Source organism: Pangasianodon hypophthalmus, chromosome 1 (genome assembly GCF_027358585.1).
Source record: "Pangasianodon hypophthalmus isolate fPanHyp1 chromosome 1, fPanHyp1.pri, whole genome shotgun sequence".
NCBI lineage: Eukaryota > Metazoa > Chordata > Actinopteri > Siluriformes > Pangasiidae > Pangasianodon > Pangasianodon hypophthalmus.
The window spans coordinates 10,264,723-10,284,274 of NC_069710.1; the positions used below are offsets into that span (position 1 = coordinate 10,264,723).

General features: G+C 35.5%; 1 protein-coding gene across 1 annotated transcript; it reads right to left on the minus strand.

The window, feature by feature from the left end:
* Nucleotides 1-5,016: 5,016 nt before the first annotated feature.
* Nucleotides 5,017-6,810, minus strand: LOC117596232 (uncharacterized). Its single transcript, XM_053236885.1, has 3 exons — nucleotides 6,636-6,810; nucleotides 5,445-6,524; nucleotides 5,017-5,326 (listed from the first exon to the last, which is right to left on the minus strand). Exons 1-3 carry the CDS (start codon nucleotides 6,805-6,807, stop codon nucleotides 5,154-5,156), a joined length of 1,425 nt encoding a protein of 474 aa, XP_053092860.1. The 5' UTR covers nucleotides 6,808-6,810; the 3' UTR covers nucleotides 5,017-5,153.
* Nucleotides 6,811-19,552: the final 12,742 nt, after the last annotated feature.

A 19,552-nucleotide genomic window follows, 5' to 3' on the forward strand; every position in this document is an offset into this window, starting at 1 on the left:
ATATTATAAAGAAGTTGGACTTAGTGATGATTTTTTTTTAGGGGTAGAATTAGATTTTACAAGAATAGAAAGAGGAGTAGGAGTTTGGAATTTAAACGCAGCAATCTTGAAAGATGAAGCTTATAAAGAAAAAATTAAGCAGATAATAGAAAATAGTAAAGTGCATAAGATGTATGAAGAAGAAGAAAAAAGAATAAGGTGGGATAATGTGAAATGGGATATAAAGAATGCTTCCATTCAATACTGTAAAATTTTAAGAAAAGTGAAAAGCAGTAAGGAAATGAAAATAAGAAAAGAGTTGGAAAAAGAAACACAAAGAATAGAGGAAAATAAGGAGGAAGAAGAATCAGGGAAAATGTTGAAGTTTCAAGAACAATTAAGAGAAATTGAAGATGAAAAATGTAAGGGGGCTATTATTAGAAGTAAAGCAAAGTATGTTGTAGAAGGAGAAAGAAGCACAAAGTTCTTTTTTAATTTGGAGAAAAATAGACAGAAGGCAGATTTAATAAAGGAAGTGGTAGATGAAAATGGAGAAAAGAAACAAGGAACTGAAGAAATCTTATCAACAGTTAAAAAAGTTTTATGAAGATATGTTTAAGGGAAGGGGGATAGATAAAGAAGAAGAGTTTTGTTTAAATCAAATAAAGGAGGAAGATAATGTTTTATGCGATGCAGAGATATCGGAAGATGAAATTGATATAGCAATAAGACAATTAAAAAGAGCCCAGGTATAGATGGATTAACAAATGAATTTTATAAGAGTTTTAGAGAGATGATAGTACCAGTCTTGAAAGAAGTATATGATGAGATTTTTAAAAAAGGAGAATTAAGTGAAAAAAATGAAGATAGGAATGATTAAAATGATTTATAAAAAAGGGGGAATACAAATGATCTAAAGAATTATAGGCCTTTAACTATGTTAAATACAGATTTTAAAGTTTTAGCAAAGGTTTTAGCAAATAGATTGAAAAAAGTTTTACCTAAAATTATAGCACAACTCAGGCATATGGAGTACAGGGGAAAGATATATCAGATACAGTTCAAAGTATAAGAGATACAATGTTTTATATGAGAGAGAAAAATAAGGGGGGATATTTAATTAGTTTGGATCTAGAGAAAGCTTTTGATAGAGTGGAACATGAATATTTATTTAATGTCATTAAAGAGTTTGGATTTGGGGATAATTTTAGAAGATGGAATATGATTTTTTTATTGTAATATTTACACATGTATTAAATGCAATGGTTTTATATCTGAATGTTTTCAACCAACAAGATCGATTAGACAAAGATGTCCATTATCTGCTTTACTATATTCATTAGTAGCAGAGCCACTGGGATTAGCAGTAAAAGCAGATAATGAGGTAAAAGGCATAAGAATAGAAGGAAATACTGAACAAGAGCCAATATATCAATATGCAGATGACACAACATTGTTGGTTGAGGACATTCAAAGCGTCATGAGGGCAATGAACATTTTACAGAAATACTGTAAAGGGTCAGGAGCAAAGGTGAATGTCGAAAAGAGTGTGCGCATGAGAATCGGGAAGGAGGAACTTCTACCTCAGCACGTACATTTTAAAAAAGAAGAACATATAAAAATATTGGGAATCTGGGTAGGTGGATTTTAATAAAGCTGATGTTTTTAACTGGGAGGGAGTTTTAAAAGGTATTGAAAGTGGATTGAGATTTTGGAAATTGAGAAATTTAACATTAAAGGGGAAAGTATTGGTGATAAATGCTTTAATGCTTTCTAAAATTTGGTATGTGCTGAGTGTAACCTCATTGCCCCATGAGTATTTTAAAAGAATAAAAGAAAGTGTTTTAGATTTTTTTATGGGGGAAGCGAAGAGTAAAAATTGCATGTTCCCCCAATAATCGCTTATTGGAGGAAGTGAAATGGGAGGACTGGGGCTTTTAGATCCACTTTTAAGGATAAAAACTTTAAGGGTCAAAGTAGTGAAGTATCCTGGGGGATTTTTTAGATAATGTGAAGTGAAGTGACTTGTGGCCAAGTATGGTGACCCATACTCGGACTTTGTGCTCTGCATTTAACCCATCCAAGTGCACACACACACACAGTAGTGAACACACATCCGGAGCAGTGGGCAGCCTTTTTTTTTTTGCTGCGGCGCCCGGGGAGCAATTGGCGGTACGGTGCCTTGCTCAAGGGTCTCACCTCAGTCATGGTATTGAGGGTGGGAGAGAGCGCTGGTCATTCACTCCCCCCACCTACAATCCCTGCCGGACCCAAGACTCGAACCCACAACCTTCAGGTTCACCTTCGGGTTGCAAGGCCGACTCTCTATCCATTAGGCCACGACTGCAATACATCATGCAATACATCATGCAATACATCATGCAATACATCATGCAATACATCATGCAATACATCATGCAATACATCAAGCAATACATCAAGCAATACATCAAGCAATACATCATGCAATACATCAAGCAATACATCAAGCAATACATCAAGCAATACATTGGTACAATGTATTGATTGTACCAAAAGGAAGAATACAATTGCTAGAACAACCATTGTTTTTAAATCAGAATATCACAAAGGAGGGAAATATGATTTATTATAAGAAATGGTGGGATGTAGGTATAAGGCAAATAAAAGATGTGTTGTATGAAGTAATAAAAGGATATCTTCCGGTGCAAGCAATTGTTGATACAAAATTTGGAAAAGAAGGGAAGGTTGGAAAAGGAACACTGATTAAACAATATGATGATTTGAAGAAAGCTATACCACACTGTAAAAAAAACCCTGTTGTTTTTACAGGAAAACGCTGGCAGCTGTGGTTACCAGAGAATTCCTGTAAAAAATACAGCAGCACAGTAGATAACTTTACTGACACAATATGTAAACTGATTTACAGTGAATGAAATCACAGCTGATTCACATTACAAACTTGTTAAGTCTACCAAAAAAACTTGTTTATTTATATACAACACAGTTATGCAATATTGACTATTTCCTGTATCTTTTACATGTAATAATTGCTTATTGTGCATCAATAAATGATACAATTAACAGGGAAATATCAAACAAAATGCATTTTAACCGGTAAAACAACTGTAAAACTTTGCATTTTAAATGGAGATGTTCTGTATATTATACATAAAATCTATTCATAATATGCTGTATTTTTATGTTTTAATAATGAAGTTATTGTGGTAAATCTCAAAAACACATCTTGAGAAAAGACAAGAGCAAAATATAACTTGAGAAATTTATTTAACAGCCATCGTCAATAGCTGTAAACAACTGGATGAATTTTTATTCAAACAAAGTTTTCAAAGTTTGAAACAAAGTTTATATGCCAGGCACACAACAACAACCCACACTCTCCCTGTCTGGAATGTTCCACAGTATGGCATAAAACTTACCTATCTCCATGGAGACAATCAGGTGATGCCAAAAGGCCAAGTTACAGGTCAGATCTACAGGCGAGCCCCCTCACGTTTGTTAAGGTATTTTTTGCAATAAAAACAGTTCTAATTGAATAAATGCAAGATAGATAAGTTTTATACCATATTGTGAAACATTCCCACAAAGAAAGAACATCTTAATGAAACAAGCAGGTGGCGGACTCGCTACCAGAAAAAGTTAGTGCACCTTTAAGACTTTAAAAAAAATTTAAAAAAAATTAAAAAAAATTATATAGTGCCTTAATAAACATAATACACATTGTGGATTTAACAAAGCGAAAACTAAAAGTACCTCTTCTCAAACAAACAGAGAAAAAGTTAGTGCATCTTTAAGACTTAAAAAAAAAAAAATAAATAAATAAAAAAAAAAAAAAAAAAAAAAAATTATATAGTGCCTTAATAAACATAATACACATTGTGGATTTAGAGCGAAAACTAACAGTACCTCTTCTCAAACAAAGAGTCAGAGTCCACAGAAAGAGTCCATATTTAGGCTTAACGCCACTCGTGATCGGAGAGTTCCTGTATCAGGGTGAGGACTCGAGGGTTCACGTTGAGACGAGTTTTTATTCTCTACTTTGGTTCCTTTTTCTGGGTTTATCGAGAAAAAACACCTGTAGAACAAAAGCATATTAAAGCATATTAAGCATTTTAATTGATCAGTTATTAAAAAAATAAATAAAAAAAAGACTACAAGAAACAATATACACACTACCGGTCAAAAGTTTGGAAAGTGTACTATTTTGATTGTTTTTGAAAGAAATCTCTTCTGCTCAACAAGGCTGCATTTATTTCATCCAAAATACAGCAAAAACAGTATTATTGTGAAATATTTTTACAATTTAAAATAATTTTCTATTTCAATATATTTTAAAATGCAATTTGTTTCTGTGATTTAAAGCTGAATTTTCAGCATCATTACTCCAGTCTTTAGAGTCACATGATCCTTCAAAAATCATTCTAATATGCTGATTTGCTACTCAAGAAACACTTATTATCAGTGTTAAAAACAGTACAATTTTTCAGGATTATGTAATGAATAAAGTTCAAAACAGCAGCATTTATTTGAAATATAAAGCTTTTGCAACATTATAAATGTCTATACTGTCACTTGATCAATTTAATGCATCCTTGCTGAATAAATGTATTAATTTAAGTTCTTTCCTAAAAAATAAATAAATAAATAAATAAATAAATGAATGAATGAATGAAAGAATGAATGAATAAATAAAATAATCTTACCGACCCAAAACTTTTGAACGGTATTACAATGTTACAAAGGCTTTCTATTTCAGATAAATACTGTTCTTTTGAACTTTATATTCAAAGAATGAAAAAAAAAAAAAAAAAAAAAAAAATGTTTTCAACACTGATAATCATCAAATGTTTCTTGAGCATCAAATCATCATATTAGAATGATTCCTGAAGGATCACGTGACTCTGAATTTTGCGCATTTTAGTGATGCTCAAAATTCAGCTTTGCATCACAGGAATAAATTACACTTTAAAATATATTCAAATAGAAAGGTTTTTACATTTTAATAATATTTCACAATAACAGCTTTTTTGTATTTTTAAATAACATCAATGTCTGGGTCTGACTCTCGGTCTTGAGTCCCGGCCTTAGTTAAGGTCCGGATTAAGACCGGGACCTCTGAGCCGGACTCCAGGTCCCAGAGTCCCAGGTCTGAGAAATAAGTAAGCCATGTTTACTCACCTTTGAAGAAACTCCAGAGTTGAAGCCAGCTCAGATGGATAGTGAATATTAAAACAGTAGTAGCTCCCGAACATGAGGCACAATGCAGAAATGAAGGAGGAGATGTTTGTGTTGATAAGGTTCAGATCCAGACTCAGCATGTACCTTGTGGAGGAATAGCAGGACTGTCCTATGGACAAATTATTTAACAGGTTATATTAATAAGTGCTGCACTCACATGACAAATTCTATAAACAGTGCAATTAAAAAAAAAAAAAAAAAAAAAAAGAGATATGAAACAGACTTACCACAGACAATAACAACGGGTGTCAGAGGCACTTGCTCCAGTTGGACCTCTTCTGCCAGACATGTATCTTCTACATGGAAGAACATGGACTCCTCCTTCTCATCAAAGTAGCTGAGCAGAAGCAGGATCATCTCTATCACATCATCTGAACAGCCACTCTGCAGTCCCCGGATCCTCTGAAGCCTTGCATAATTCTGAAGGAATTTCTTGCTCTTGTTGACACAAACTGTGGTCATGTAGTCGAGAAGCCTTTTTCCTTTCAAATCCAAATTTCGTGTGAATGTCTCTTTGAGGTCAATCCCAGTGAGTTCCATAAAGTGGACTGACATGACAAGTTCTTCAAACCAAAACGGCCACTCCTCTCTAAGGCATTTGATACTTTTTCCCTGGTTGACATGTTGACGCTGTGTGTAAAATGTGGACTTCATTAAACATTTTATCTCCTCTGGATTGGCATCAGAGTGTTGGAACATCACCTTGAGTTTTTCCATCTTTTGCTGCTGGCTCTCTTGAGTTTCTTCAAGGGGCAGAAATTTTACATTCCATTTAATGCATCCATAAGTGTCCTGCAGTGCTGCTCTGTCTTCTAATGGGATCTCGTCTGTTTGGTCCGAGTCATCGGTCTGATGTTTTCTTTTTCTTATTTTGGGTGTTGAAGTGCGCCTCACATTTTCAATTCTGTTTTGCAACTGTTTGACAAGGGAATGGTAGCCTGTTCCAACAATATCACCCTCTATTACATCTTGGACAGAACTGGGATATTTTGCCACCATTTTTGTTGCACCGTCAGTTGAATGCTTTTTACCTACATGAGGGCATTTTTGCATCATCTCAGTCACAACAATCCGGACCATTTGCCTCCTTAGTTTTGGGCCAGGCCTTTTTCCCCTCTCTAAAGCCTGCATCACTTCCTCAGGAAATTTACTCCATGGAATTTCAAAGTTGACGTCCCACTGTGTGTCAAGTCCTGGGCTGCTGGAGGAGCTTGACGATGAACTTTGGGGTGAAACAGAGAGCGATGGCAGCGATTGGGTAGGTGAGGCTTCCACACATGATGGTGAACTCTTCTCGGGAGTGTGGTCTTCAAATGGCAAAAAAATAAGATTGATTCACACTGTAAAATATTTCACAATGTCCATGTCTGCTGTTGATTTTGAATAGTTGTGTGGTGGTGTATAGTGTTTTTACTTACATTTCTGTTTCCAAGCAGAAAGAAGCTTTCTGGCTTCTACAGGTCTTAATGCTGTCATCAAATCAGCCTCCGTTACGAAGCGTAGATCATCATACGTCTCGACTCCAATGGACTGCAAGTGCTCTTCCAGGATGTTTTTGTTTACTGCTTGAAGTTGTGGTAGGACTTCCATGATGGCGACATCTAGGAAGGTCAATACTGTGTTTTAGTGGAATGACTTGGTATCCATCAAGAATGTATGATACCAAAGGATAGAAATCGGGCAGGTCATTAATGTTGATACACTGTAACCCAAGACTGTCCTTTGTCACAGAATACAGATGGTATTCTGAGAGGAAGGTGCCTTTGTGGATATCCATCAAAACATACACAGAGGTGTCATTATGAATCAAGATGAGTAGAAGTTCACCAAACTCCATATACTCATCATTTCTGTACACAAGAAACTGTCCTTTTTTTATATGCAGTGCCCTTGTACTGAATGTCTGTGGTAACTGTGGTATTGCTTTCTGAAAAGGCTAACTCCCTGACTGCATGTTTAATAGTGTTACTGTAGAGGTTGGGATAAAACACACAGCTGTCCTTCACTTGCAGTAGTTTACTGCATTCTTGCCCAGCTAAAAGATATGCCTGATACATCTGATGACGCTCTGACAAAGTTTGACTAATGTTTTTGAAGTTTTTCAAGTGTCTGGCACATCTTTTAAAATAACTGTGCTTACTTTCAAACCTAAGCGTCCATAACCTAATCAATGGGCCAAATTTCAAGATCAGTGCTGAATAATGGCGCAAATAGTGGTGCTTGGGTTTTAGTTGCACTTCAGGAAACAACATCTTTCTCAACTCCAAATATTCTTGGATCAAAATGTCAAGATATATCTGGGACAAGGAAATGTTCTGAGCACAAATAGGATCCACAATGTCTTTTAGCTGGAGAGCTAACTGCCATACTTCATCCTCATGATTTTGCACTTTGTCACCAATCAAAACTGGTAGCAATCTCAAAAGGTTCCAGTTTTGAATGGCTTGCCCTGATAACTTGGCACTGTCCGGGTTGACAGCACATGGCTTTGTGAGTGCTTCAGATCCTTTGTACTTTAACTGTTTGTTGCCCCTGTTTAAAAGTGAGTACGTGAACCATTTTTTCTTTTTTATAATGTTCTTCAGGTACAGTGTTAGATCATATGACAAGACTCCGTCAAAGAGGTCATGACCTAAACAGGGCGGGAGAACAGGCTGGGATACGTGAAAAGACTCAAGGGCATTAAAGATAGAGTTTACCTTTATCCCTCTGACGCCTTGGATGTTTTCAGCCTGGAGATCAGCAACAGCTGCGTCATACGTCCCTGGAGTGCATAGAGGACCACAGACACTCGGATCAGCCACAAACTCACTTCTTGTGATTTCACAGTACCTGCAAAAATATTGAGAGCGGCTGAAGTTCTCTGTAAACCCACCTATGCAATGAGAACCCAAGTTATCCCCAGCAATGCAGTAAAGACCCCCTTTAACTGTTTGTCCATCTACATTTATTCCATCTGTCTCCAAGGGTTTCAGATCCGCCAACAACTCTGAGAAAACTTTGACTACTCCAAAACGCTTAAGGTCATCCTCAACACACAAGACTTAAAAACATATTATCAGTATTTGAACGCAAATGAATGGGTAAATTTGCTAATGAAATATAGACTGCAAGAACTTTGTGCATCTTTTTAGCAGAACCCAGGGGATTCACAATTTCAAATGAATCTTGGTACAAAATCAGTTTGAGGCTTTCAGGGTTTTCACTGAAGAACTGGTGACATTTGAAATTTTGTTCATCATATAAATCCGTAAAAACTTCTACATCAGGATCTCCAAACTGTTGTGACTGTGTATTCCTCCCTAAACGTGACTGTAAAAAGCTCTTCAGAGTTTCTGCTACTGGTATGTAGTAAGCAAATTTTTGTGTCATGTTTTCATCCATTCCCAGTGCCACTTTTTGGGGTTCTGTGTAATTAAACATTTTTGTGAATGTCTGATTTCTAGAGTATGTAGTTCTTAATTGTCCCTGATGACAGGCAGAGAACAAATCTGACTCTTTAATGCAGTCACAGATTTTAGAGACTGCTTCATCTGATAGGCTCATATCATTTTTGAAAAAAAGAACTTACTCTAGTTATTGTATAGGCTAACTCGTGCACATTCTGCATTTCCTCAACAATAGTCTGTATAGTTGAGGCAGGAATTAGCAGCTGTCCTTGCAGTTTAAGGTAAAAGAGACACATGTTTCTGACATAAGACTGACTATCATTCTCTGGCATATCACTGGCTGCACTAGCTGTTGGCATGGCTTCATGTGTGTTTACTGAATCATCTGTACTGGCAATGACATCTGGGGGCTGAGGGCGAGTTTCCCTGTACATGTTATCGATACCATCTGGGGAGCATGCTTTATGAAGTAAATGACGACTTTTTTGTAAACACGTGTTTACAACCACTTACTGGACATGACACAGACCTGCCCTCGCCAATATGATAATTTAAGTGAGACACAAGCTCTTTCACCGTGTGAAAACGGCGCACATAATGAAACTGCGCATTTAAAATCCGCAACAACAGCTATAGGAGCAGCTTGCGGTGCATTGTGCACACGATAAAAATGGCCCTTGAAAGCAGAGTAAGTGATAAATGTTTGACTACAGTTGGCGCCAACACATTTAAAAAGACAACGGGGCTCATTCCTATGCACTTTGCAATGTAGTACATAGCCTCTTAATGTATCCAATTTCTTTTTACAAAAGACACAGGTGATCATTTTTGGGATTTCAAGTGTTTGCCTGTGCTTTTCAGCTGAACCAAGTTATCACGCATTGATCTAGCTAGCTAGTTTACACCATGTGCTTTCAGCACACATTTTCGTTTGGTCTCGAAAAAAGTAGGCTAAACACTGTGAAGCTTACCGTGCAAACTTTTAATTTTCCAACTGAACAGCAGCAGACCCTCTAAAAACTTCTTAAAATTTTAGATAAAAACGTTTAAAAGACACTGTTCCGAAGACTTCTGCTGTGCCTCTGTTTTCTTTCTAGCAAGCGCTGCTCGTTATTGACGTCAGCCGCAGGTGAGTGTCTCCCGCTCCTCACGTCATTAATCCAATCAGAGACGAGCTTATCTGCGAACTATGAAATTCAAAATTAGCAGACTCGGTGGCAGAGCACAATGAGAGAGGACAAGTACAAGTCTGTGGTTAGAGGAGGCACTGGTTGTTTAGCCTGTGATAATGACACAATGCTCAAATTATTACTATTGTTTTATCAATAGGCCTATGTAGAAAACCAGTAGGCTAAGAATTACATTAAAATTTAAAGACTAAAAGAAACATAAGGCATATAAGGATTAGGACTGAACAGTACCTATTACTTTGCATATCAATAAATTTAATTTCTTATACACACTCTGCAATATGCTACAAATAGCCTGAATTACAAAAACAATGTTATTATAATTGTAGCCCATATTTTTAGACAGACAGGCAACCTCTCAGGTTCACAATACATTTTTTTGTAAAAACATTTTTACTACCTCAATTTGCATCAGTCATGTTAAAAGTACAGCATAAACTTGTATAGTGACTTACTTTAGTTGTATTTTTAAGAGCAACTGACTAAAACTTTAGATTTTACAATATTTGCATGTCAAATGAACAAAGTTGTTTTGTTATGAGTATTACAGTATTTTTCTGTTTTTTTTATACCAATCTCTGTAGTTTTAACAAATAAATTTGATTATAATCGCATATCGGTGTTGTAAATATAACAAAACATTCTGTTTAATAGTTTACAAAAGTTCACTGTGATTTAAACAAAAAATATATGTTTTTGGATTTACAATACTTCTCTGTAGGAATTTTACAGTGTTTTCCTGTAAATCTCACAGTAATTTTTTACAGTGCAAATGAATGGGTGGAAAGAATTGAAAAGAATGAAGAAGGAGAGGAGGGAGGTATACATAACTGTATTTTAAAAGGAAAAATGGGAAAAACAGGTTTTTTATTGAATGTAAAGTGAAAGAAATTTATTTGGTGTTTAGAGAAATGGCTTTTATTAAACCTGTGGCAAATAATTATTGGAGAGAAAGATATGATGATCTAAGTGAAGGAGAGATATGGAGGAATGTGGGAATGAAGTATATGGATCCAATTCTAGAGAATTTTAACTTTCTCTTGAAGCACAACTGTATTTTAACAGAAATGAGATTGCAAAAAATTGGGATAGAAAGCGATGCAAATTGTAGTGTATGTATGAAATGTGAAGAAGGCCTATTGCATTTGTTTTTATATTGTGAAGAATTGAGAGTTTTTATGGGAAAAATCAAAAATATAGTGAAGTCAATGTTGAAAGACAAATATGATGAAGACATGGTTTTAATGGTAAAGAATGTAATGAGAGTTTTTAATTTTTCAATTGCAAAACATGCAATATGGCTAAGAAGAAATATGGCAAAATATGAAAGAGAAGTTGATGTGTGGATTCTGTTTAAAAACAAAATGCAATTTACTGTGAAATTGTTATGTGAATATATTTTAATGAATGACGAAGAGGAAGATTTTATTAAAATGTTTGTAGAAGGAAACACTATGCTAGAGTATACAATAGATGGTGTAACTTGGATATGGGAGAAATTTGAATGATTGTTATTGTTATGGTGGTTGTTTCTTTTTCTCATATGTTCGGTTCTGTGAAAAATGGGTACAATGTTTTTAATGTAATTTTTAAAAATTTGTTAATAAAAAAAAAAAAAAAAAAGAACGCCGGATCTCGTCTGATCTCGGAAGTTAAGCAGAGTTGGGCCTGGTTAGTACTTGGATTAGAGACCGCCTGGGAATACCAGGTGCTGTAAGTTAGTGAGGCCTTCATTTGAATTAGGGTTTTAATTCTCTCAGGACATCATACTTTTATGGGAGGAAGATTGACTAGAAACTTGAAAAGGAGAGAGGAATCAAATGAATGAACGAATAAATAAATAAATCTTACACTATTTAAGTAGACACCTTTTGGAGCTAGCTCTCGCTTAGGGCCATACCACTCTGAGGGCCCTAGTGAGTAGTGCAGTGGAGGAAGTGTTTGGCTGCAGTGGGTGAGAGAGGCTTACCAAACTTTTTTTGTTTTTTTGTTTGAATACATCAGTTTCATCAGTGTTTGTTTTTCTGAGCTTTTAAGTTGACCCTGCCAGCAGCTTTCACTGTTTGGGAAGAACTTTTGTGCGTTTTTTTTTTTTTTTTTTTTTTCTTTACAACGGACAGCTTAAGGGTGACGGAGACGGCAATGGCAGATGGCACACGGTGTGGGAATGACAATGGACTGGCTCAACGACAACGAGATGGTAAAGAGAAAGAAAAAGAAGTGAGGAAGGAGACTGGAAACAGAGTATATTTAAAGGAAGCAACGGTGATTGTGGATGTGGGACACGTGATGGATACGAGGGCGGTGGATGTTATTAAAGCGGTGGCGGAGCGGATCGACAACGGGAGGATTTTAGCAGTGAGACCCAAACAAATGAAGGAATACGAGATAACACTTGAACGCGAGGACGACACAGAGTTTTTGGAAGGAAGGATTGACGATAAATGGCATCAACTGTGAGGTAAAAAGACTGCAGAGCAGAGATTACGTTGTCTCCTTCATGCATCTGCCCGTTTACATTGCTGACGAGGAAATTTCAGAGAAGTTGGAAGGCTGGGGAGTTTTCAGAAATTAAAAGAAGTTCCTTCCCTCCCGTAGAGCACAAAAATGGAAACGGAAGAAGGTCCGCAACATTTCCGGGTGATGCACAGCCATCAGATGAAGACCTGTCGGCTGTGCATGAGCCCGGATCATGTGATAAAAGACTGTCCTGATTTCAAGTGCTTTAAATGTGAGGAGAGGGGGCACTTCGTGAGATACTGCAACGCCGTGACGTGCCCGGATTGTAATTTGGTTTTAAATAAGTGTGAGAGGAAGAAACAGCGAATAAAGATAGTAAACATCAGGAGAAGGATTATAATGAGCAGCAAGAGCAATCACAAGGGGATGGGGAAACTTGGACTTAGATGGAGTTGACTGAAAGTTTGCAAAATGCTCAGGACTTGGTGGAACATAATGATCAAAGGGACGCTGAACTGATTGGTGCACAAAATTACGGTGATGTTCGGACACAAATGGATTTGACTGAGAGTTTGCAATATGCCTTGGACACAGTGGAACTTATTGATCAAAGGATTAAGGAGCAAGCTGCAGTAAAGGAAAGTGAAGAGGGGAAAAAAGAGGAGGAGAAACAAATGAAATCAACTAAAGAAGAAGGTCAGTAAAGGTAACGCCAAATTTAGAGGCTATTAGGGGAAAAAAGAAGTGCTTAAAGAAGACTCAATTGAGAGTGTGAATAAGTATGAACTGTTAAAGGACTTGGGGGGGAGATGGACAGAGATGATGGGTTTTATGTATGTTCTTATATGTTTTATGCTTTTAAGGAATGCTAGAGGACTTTTAGACATAGGAAAATTTGAAAAAGTGAAAGAAATGTGTAAAGGAGAAGATGTGATTTTATTACAAGAAACTAGCTGGAGGGAAGAGTGGAATGGAGGAATTTTATATAACAATAGTGATAAGTTGTGAAGAGGAGTTGCGGTTTTAATAAAAGAAAACAGTGGGGTAACATGCAAAACAATATATAATGATAGAGGGGAAATGTATAGTGTTTGAAATGGAATATGAGGGAAAAACGGTAGTTGTGGTTAATGTTCATGCACCAACAAAGGAGAATCAAAAGAAAGCATATTTTAATGTGTTACGAGATTTGTTAAAAAAGTACAGAGAAGTTATGATGGGTGATTTTAATACTGTTTTTAGCAAATTAGAAATGGGTGAGGGAATGGTCTTTAAAGCTGATAAAGGAAGAAAAGAATTGAAGCAATTAATGGAAGAAAATAGCACGATCGATATATGGAGAGAAAGAAATTAAAAAAGAAAGGAGTACGGAATGTACACTGAAGACAAAAGAATACGGTGGGGAAAATGTTCACAAAGTACTGCAAGTTAATACAGAGAAATGAGGAAATATTAAAAGAAATAAAAGCATACTATGAGAATCTGTTTAGTGTAGAGGGCGTGAGGGAAGAAGAGAAACTGGAGTTACTGAAGCAAATAAAAGCAACAGTAGGAGAAGTAGACAAAAAAGAGTGTGATGAACAGATAAGAGAAGAAGAGTCCAGGTGTAGGGTATAGTTTGGGGAGTGAATTTTATATAGTTTTCAAGGATTTTTTAACTAGCATTTTAAAAGAAGTATATGTAGATATTTTTAACAAAGGAGAATTAAATCAAAGAATGGGAATGGGTTTAATGAAGTTGATATACAAGAGAAAAGGAGAGAAGACAGACCGATTACAATGCTGAATGCTGATTTAAAGAGTTTATCTAAAATTTTAGCCAACAGACTGAAGGAAGTCATGCCGAGTATAATTAAAACTAACCAGGTGTACGGAGTGAAGGGAAGAGGCATAGCAGATACAACTATTAGTATAAAAGATATGATAAGATACATACATGAAAAGAACAAAGATGGGTTTATAATCAGTTTAGATTTCGAGAAAGCATTTGACAGGGTGGATCATGTTTTTTTTTTTAATGTTTTAAAAAGTTTTGGTTTTGGAGAGAATTTAATGAAATGGATTAGGATCTTATACAAGCGTGCAGTAATAAAAATTAAATGTAATGGGTTTTAAAACACAGTGTTTTAAAATAAGATCGATAAGGCAAGGATGTCCATTGTCAGCTCTTTTATATTCTTTAGTTGCGGAACCTTTGGGCCTGACTATAAAACAGGAGGAGGGGATTAAAGGGATAGGCATTGAGGGAGAAGAAACTACGTGGGAGGAAGCGTTAGGAGGGATTGAAAGAAGATTGACTTTTTGGAAAATGAGAACATTAACTTTGAAAGGGAAGGTTTTAGTTCTTAATGTTTTAATGATTTCTAAATTGTGGTATATTTTATGTGTCATCTATGCCGTTGTGGGCAGAAAAAAAGGCTGAAAAATGTATTTTAGATTTCTTATGGGACGGGAAGCCGCCGAAAATAGCACACGACACTTTAATAGGAGAAGTAGAGAAGGGAGGACTGGGGTTTATGGATGTGGAACAAAGAAAGAACAGCTTGAGAGTGAAAATAATAAAAAGGTATTTGGATGAAGAAAACAAAGCAAACATGGAAGAGAACAATGGGGCATTTTTTAAGCAAGTGTAGTAATTTTAATTTGGGGGACAACATTCTATGGATGAAAACAAAAAATTGGAAGACGGAGGGGTTGCCAGATTTTTATAAAGAACTGATGGGGCATGGGGCAAATTTTTAACTAATGTGCATTTTCAGCCACAAGGCAGAGAGAACATCTTAAATCAGCCTTTATTCTTAAACAACTGGATTTTAAATCAAGGGAAGGAGATTTTTTTTAAAGAAATGGTGGGATGTGGGAATCACGAAAGTCAGAGATGGTTTATATGAGTTCAAAGAGGGTTTTTTACCAGTACAATATATTGTTGATGTAATGGAGGAAGCAAAGGAGGATTATAGCAGACAAGAGATAACAAACAAATGTAATTAAGAATGCTATACCTCAAGAGTGGATAAAGAGAATTGAAAACATGGAAGAAGGGAAAACTGTATGCTTTTAATGAATGTACTGTGAAAAAGATTTATTGTGTTTTTAGAGATATTGTTTTTAAGAAACCTGTTGTAAATTTTACGATCTAGAAGAAAACAGCATATGGGGTAATATGAATGGAACGCTTATACAATAATTGGAAAATAATTAGAAAACTCAGAATATTTTATCAGACACAAAGTGCTACTTGTAAAGTTTGTAATGATGATGATGAAGGATTTTTACATTTGTTTTTACATTGCAAAGAACTGGAAGATTTTAATGGGAAATGTAAAAGTATGGTGTTAAGATTGAGAGAGGAGGACAATGAAAATATTGAATGGGATAAGGTGGTGATGTTGGGTCTGGATAAACAATGTAAAAACAAAAAAAACTTATAAATTTACTTGTGATGTTGACTGAGTGCAATATGGGAAAGAAGGGTGGTAGCAAAGAGAGAAAATATTTTAATGGATGTGTGGCGTGTGTTTAAAAGGAAACTTGAAAAGTATGTTCAATGTCTGTTTTATTATTTTAAACAAGAAGAGAAAATTGATGTTTTCTACTATGTTTTTACACAGGATGTCTGTAAGGTTTTAAAAGACTCGGGTTGGGTACTTGGATGGGAGACCGCCTGGGAATGCCAGGTTCTGTAAGCTTTTTAGTTAGGCCTTCATTTGCATTAGAGTTTTAATTCTCTCAGGACATCATACTGTTTTGGGAGGGAGATTGACTAGAAACTTGAAAAGCAGAGAGGAATCAAATAAATAAATAAATAAATCTTACTCTATTTAAGTAGACAACTTTTGGAACCAGCTCTCGCTCACGGCAATACCACTCTAAGGGCGCTAGAGAGCTCACAGGAAGTGTGCTGGCTGCAGTGGGTGAGGAAGGCTCACCAAACCCTTTTGTATGTTTTCTTGTTTTGTGTTTGTGTCTTTATTTTTATTAGTTTTCGTTTTTTCTTTTTTTTTGTGTGTGGTTTAGCTTATCCTCCCAGCAGCTTGGGCTGTTTGGGAGGATCGTCGGTGTGTTTTTGCATCTTTTTGTTTTGTTTTGGAGTTCAAGTGCTTTAAATGTGAGGAGAGGGGGCACTTCGCGAGGAGCTGCAACGCCGTGACGTGCCCGGATTGCAATTTGGTTTTAAATAAGTGTGAGTGTTGGATGGAGGGCGAGGAGGAGGAGGAGGAGGAAGAGCAGCAGGTAGGCGGGCGGATGCATGAACGAGACAACGAGCAGCGAGAGGAGGAAACGAGTACTTTACAGGACGATAAATCTATGGCAAAAGAGGATTGTGAACGGCAGGAAGGTAACGAGCCGCAGGAGCAATCACAACTGGACGAGGGAATGTCGACTCAGATGGATATAACGGACGGTTTGCAGGATGCTTCGGATAAGGTTGAACGAAATTATCAAAGGAATAAAGAACTGAATGATGGTGATTTTTTGGACACGGATGAGCTTGACTGATTCTGCAAAATGCTTTAGACACGGTGGAACTTAACGAGCAAAGGAACAAGGAACAAGCGGCCGCAAAAGAAAGTGAGGAGAAGGAAGTTAAATCATTGAAAAGATGATCAGTGAAGGTAACAACCAATTTAGAGACTGCCAGGAAGAAAATGCTTAATGAAGATGTGCTGAAGTGTGTGCAGTACATCATTAAGACGTATATGTTTGATGTTTTTTAAAGGACTTGGAGGAGAGGGACTAAGTTTTATGGGTTTTATGTATGTTTTTATATGTTTAATGTTTTTAAGACGTTTACTTACTTTTAATGCGAGGAGACTTTTAGGTATCAGGAAATTTGAAAAAGTTAGAGAAATGTGCAGAGGAGATGATGTGATTTTATTACAAGAGACTAACTGGAGAGAAGATGTTATGATTGAAATAAGGAAAAGATGGAAAGGAGGAGTGTTATATATAACAATGGTGATGGGAGGTTGGGAAGAGGAGTTGCGGTTTTAATAAAAGAAAACAGTGGGGTGAAGTGTAAAACAATATATGAAGATAAGGAAGGGAAATGTATTGCGGTTGAAATGGAGTATGAGGAAAAGAAAGTAACTGTGGTCAATGTTCATGTGCCAACGGAAGAGAATGAGAAGAAAGAATTTTTTAATGTTTTAAGGGGATTTTTAAAGAATTACAAGGAAAGGGAGGGAATGCTTTTTAAAACGGACAAAGGAAGAAGAGAATTTAAATTAGTAATGGAAGAAAATGATCTGATTGATGTATGGAGAGAAAGGAATGAAAAGATAAGAGTACTCAAGGAGGCAGCTGGTGGGGAATTTTATGTGTTGGACGAGAATAGATTTTATTTTATGCACAAGAAATGGTGAACGTTTTATAGGTAATATTAAATATGAGGAGACAAGTTTGAGCGATCATAAATTAATCTTTATGCAATTAGACTGGAGTAATGTAAAAAGAGGGCCGGGGGTATGGGTTTTAAATACAGAGATTTTAAAGAATGAAGACTGTTTTAAGTATAAAGGAGATCATTGAAAAGGAAATGAAATGTATAATGAGGATAAGAGAATATGGTGGGAGAACGTGAAATATCTGGTAAAAAGGTTTACAATAACGTATTGCAAGTTAATAAAAAAAAGTAAGAAAAATAAGGAAAGAGAGCTAAGACAAAATTTAAATAAGGAACTGGATAAGGCGGAAAAAGCATACAGAAAATTAAAGAAATAGAAGGTAGAATGGAAGAGGAGAAACATGAAGGTGCAAGATTAAGAAGCAAAGAAAAATATACATTGGAGGGGGAAAAGTGCACAAAGTTTTTCTTTGATCTAGAGAAAAGAAGAAGAAAAGCAGAAATGATTAAAGAAATAAGGGGCAAAAATGGGATGATAGTAGAAGAAAATGAGGAAATATTGAAAGAAATAAAATTATACTATGAGAACTTATTCTGTACGGAGAATAAGGAGAAAAAGTGGAATTACTGAATAAAAGCAAATAAAAGCAAGAGTAGGAGAAGTGGATAAAAAAAGAGTGTGACGATCTAAGAGAAGAAGAAATAAAAAGAGCAATGAGTGGATTAAACAAAAGAAAAAGTCCGGGGATAGATGGGTTGGGGAGTGAGTTTTACATTGTCTTCAAAGATTTTTTAACCAGTATCTTAAAGGAAGTATTTGATGAGATTTTTAGGAAAGGTGAGATGAACCAAAGGATGAGAATGGGATTAATGAAGCTGATATATAAAAGGAAAGGAGTCAAATTGGAGTTAAAAAATTATAGGCCTATTACAATGCTTAACACCGATCTGAAGATTTTGTCAAAAGTTTTAGCTAACAGATTAAAAGAAGTGATGCCCAGTATAATTGAAACAAACCAAGCATACAGTATTAAAGGAAGAGACATTGCGGATACAACAATGAGCATAAAAGATACGATAACATATATTACTGAAAAGAAGAAAGATTTATAATTAGTTTGGACTTTGAGAAGGCTTTTGATAGGGTAGAGCATGACTTTTTATTTGGGGTTTTAAAGAGTTTTGGTTTTGGCGGGAATTTTATTAAATGGGTTAAGATTTTATGTAAAGGTGCTGTAACGAGGGTAAAATGTAATGGATTTTTAACAGAATGTTTTAAATTAACGAGATCAATTAGACACACTGTAAAAAAAAAAAAAAAAAAAAAAGTAAAAAAACAGAAATATTCCGGCAGCTGGGGTGCCAATAACATTTTGTAAAATAACAGGAAAAAACTAACTTGTAAAACTACAGTAATCTTCCATTATTAAAATAGTTTTTTTGCTTTAATTTCACATGAGATATTGTGTATTTTTGTTTGGTTTTTAATGTTTAAAGAATAATATTTCCTCGTGTAAAAACAATGAAGTTAGCTATAAATATGGTCAAACACTGCTATAATACAAATAATGAGCCTTAAAAGTGCAAAACAGTGCTGTAATTAGTTGGGTTTTATTAAATCATTTTATTTAAAAAAAACTTGTATATTTAATCAATATATCCCAGGTTTACTGAGTTTTTACCTTTAATTAAAAAAAAAAAAAAATTGTATATTTAAAAGATCTTTGTTATAAAAAGTATGCCCACCTTTAAAATTTATGTATTTAACCTTACATGACAAATGATGAGATTATCTTTTCAATAACAGCACACACTTGCTTCCTGTTCTTAACATTTTAATTCTGTTGCCCAACAGACCAGAAGAGAAAACAGTTGCACCTCTTGCAACATTCTTGCTTAGAAAACTGTGCAAGACTGTATGTAATGTCCAACATTTGTTATAAAATAAA